The sequence below is a fragment of the Gracilinanus agilis genome, chromosome 1, assembly GCF_016433145.1.
Source record: "Gracilinanus agilis isolate LMUSP501 chromosome 1, AgileGrace, whole genome shotgun sequence".
NCBI lineage: Eukaryota > Metazoa > Chordata > Mammalia > Didelphimorphia > Didelphidae > Gracilinanus > Gracilinanus agilis.
The window spans coordinates 526899291-526900288 of NC_058130.1; the positions used below are offsets into that span (position 1 = coordinate 526899291).

Below are 998 nucleotides of genomic sequence, written 5' to 3' on the forward strand. Positions count from 1 at the left end.
GAATGACACTTCTCAACACCCTCTTTTATCATGGCAACCAAGCTTACCGGGAAAAAATAAATAAATAAAACCCACACACAACATGCCACTGAGACATTTCTGATGTGATGCATCCTTTTCTTTACAAGAGATATAATAAGGCAAGGGAGAGGGGAGGGATGAAAGGAATTCAACCATGAGGAATATAAATCTCCACCAAAAATAAATTAGAATGAAAGAAAAGCACTACGATGACTAATTTCTATTTCCACTGTTGGGTTCCTCTACGGGAAATGGGATACTGCACCTTGGGCTTGGCTCCTATCGGACAACCAGGCAAGCTACACAGAGTTTGGAGGGGCCTATGCAGTCGTCGTGGCAGAAGGCCCCACAGCCCTTGCACACAATCATGGCTTTCAGCCTGCAAGAACATTTCAGCTCGAGCTCGTCTGCGTTGCTGTTGTCAGCAAAGTTTTGAACTGGAATCTGAGCATTCTGGGTAGAGAGGCCTGTCGCGGTGGTAGAAACGCTTCCCAAAATGCCGATGGACTTTTCGATGGCAGAAGCTGCCCTTTTGAAGCTTGTGCTACCAAAATGTATAGCTGGGTAATTTCCACAGAGCTGCTGCGGCGGCACCTGCGGCTGCTGCTGCTGCTGTTGCTGCTGCGGCTGCTGCTGTGGCGGCACCTGTATTTTCTGAGCAGCTAATTGGGTAAAAGGCTTTTGTGGCTCAGAAAGTATATAAGAAGAGAAATCTGCATTTTTTAGCCCAAAGGCTTTTAACTGTTCTTTCACTTCATTTTGGTCGTAAGACACTTGCTTCATACTCAGTTCGCAGCTGCTCAGGCCTTCCTCAAAAGAAAGGGGTTCGGATTTTATATTGCTACATATGCTGGCTGGCTGTGGCCAACTAAGTCTCTTCGTGGTTTCCATAGTAACTGGCGGTTGTTTTTGATCAGAGAGGACTTCTGCAGGGGGCAGGGGAGGCGGGATGGGAGGGGGTGGCGGCGGAGGGGGTG

General features: G+C 48.0%; 1 protein-coding gene across 1 annotated transcript in view; it reads right to left on the reverse strand.

Annotated features, from left to right (window-relative positions):
- Positions 1-300: 300 nt before the first annotated feature.
- Positions 301-998, reverse strand: part of ASXL3 (ASXL transcriptional regulator 3) — a 193268-nt gene continuing 192570 nt past the window's right edge. The window contains exon 12 of the mRNA XM_044658031.1: positions 301-998. This exon is cut by the window's right edge and continues 26 nt beyond it. Within this exon, the coding sequence (XP_044513966.1) occupies positions 301-998 (698 nt within the window).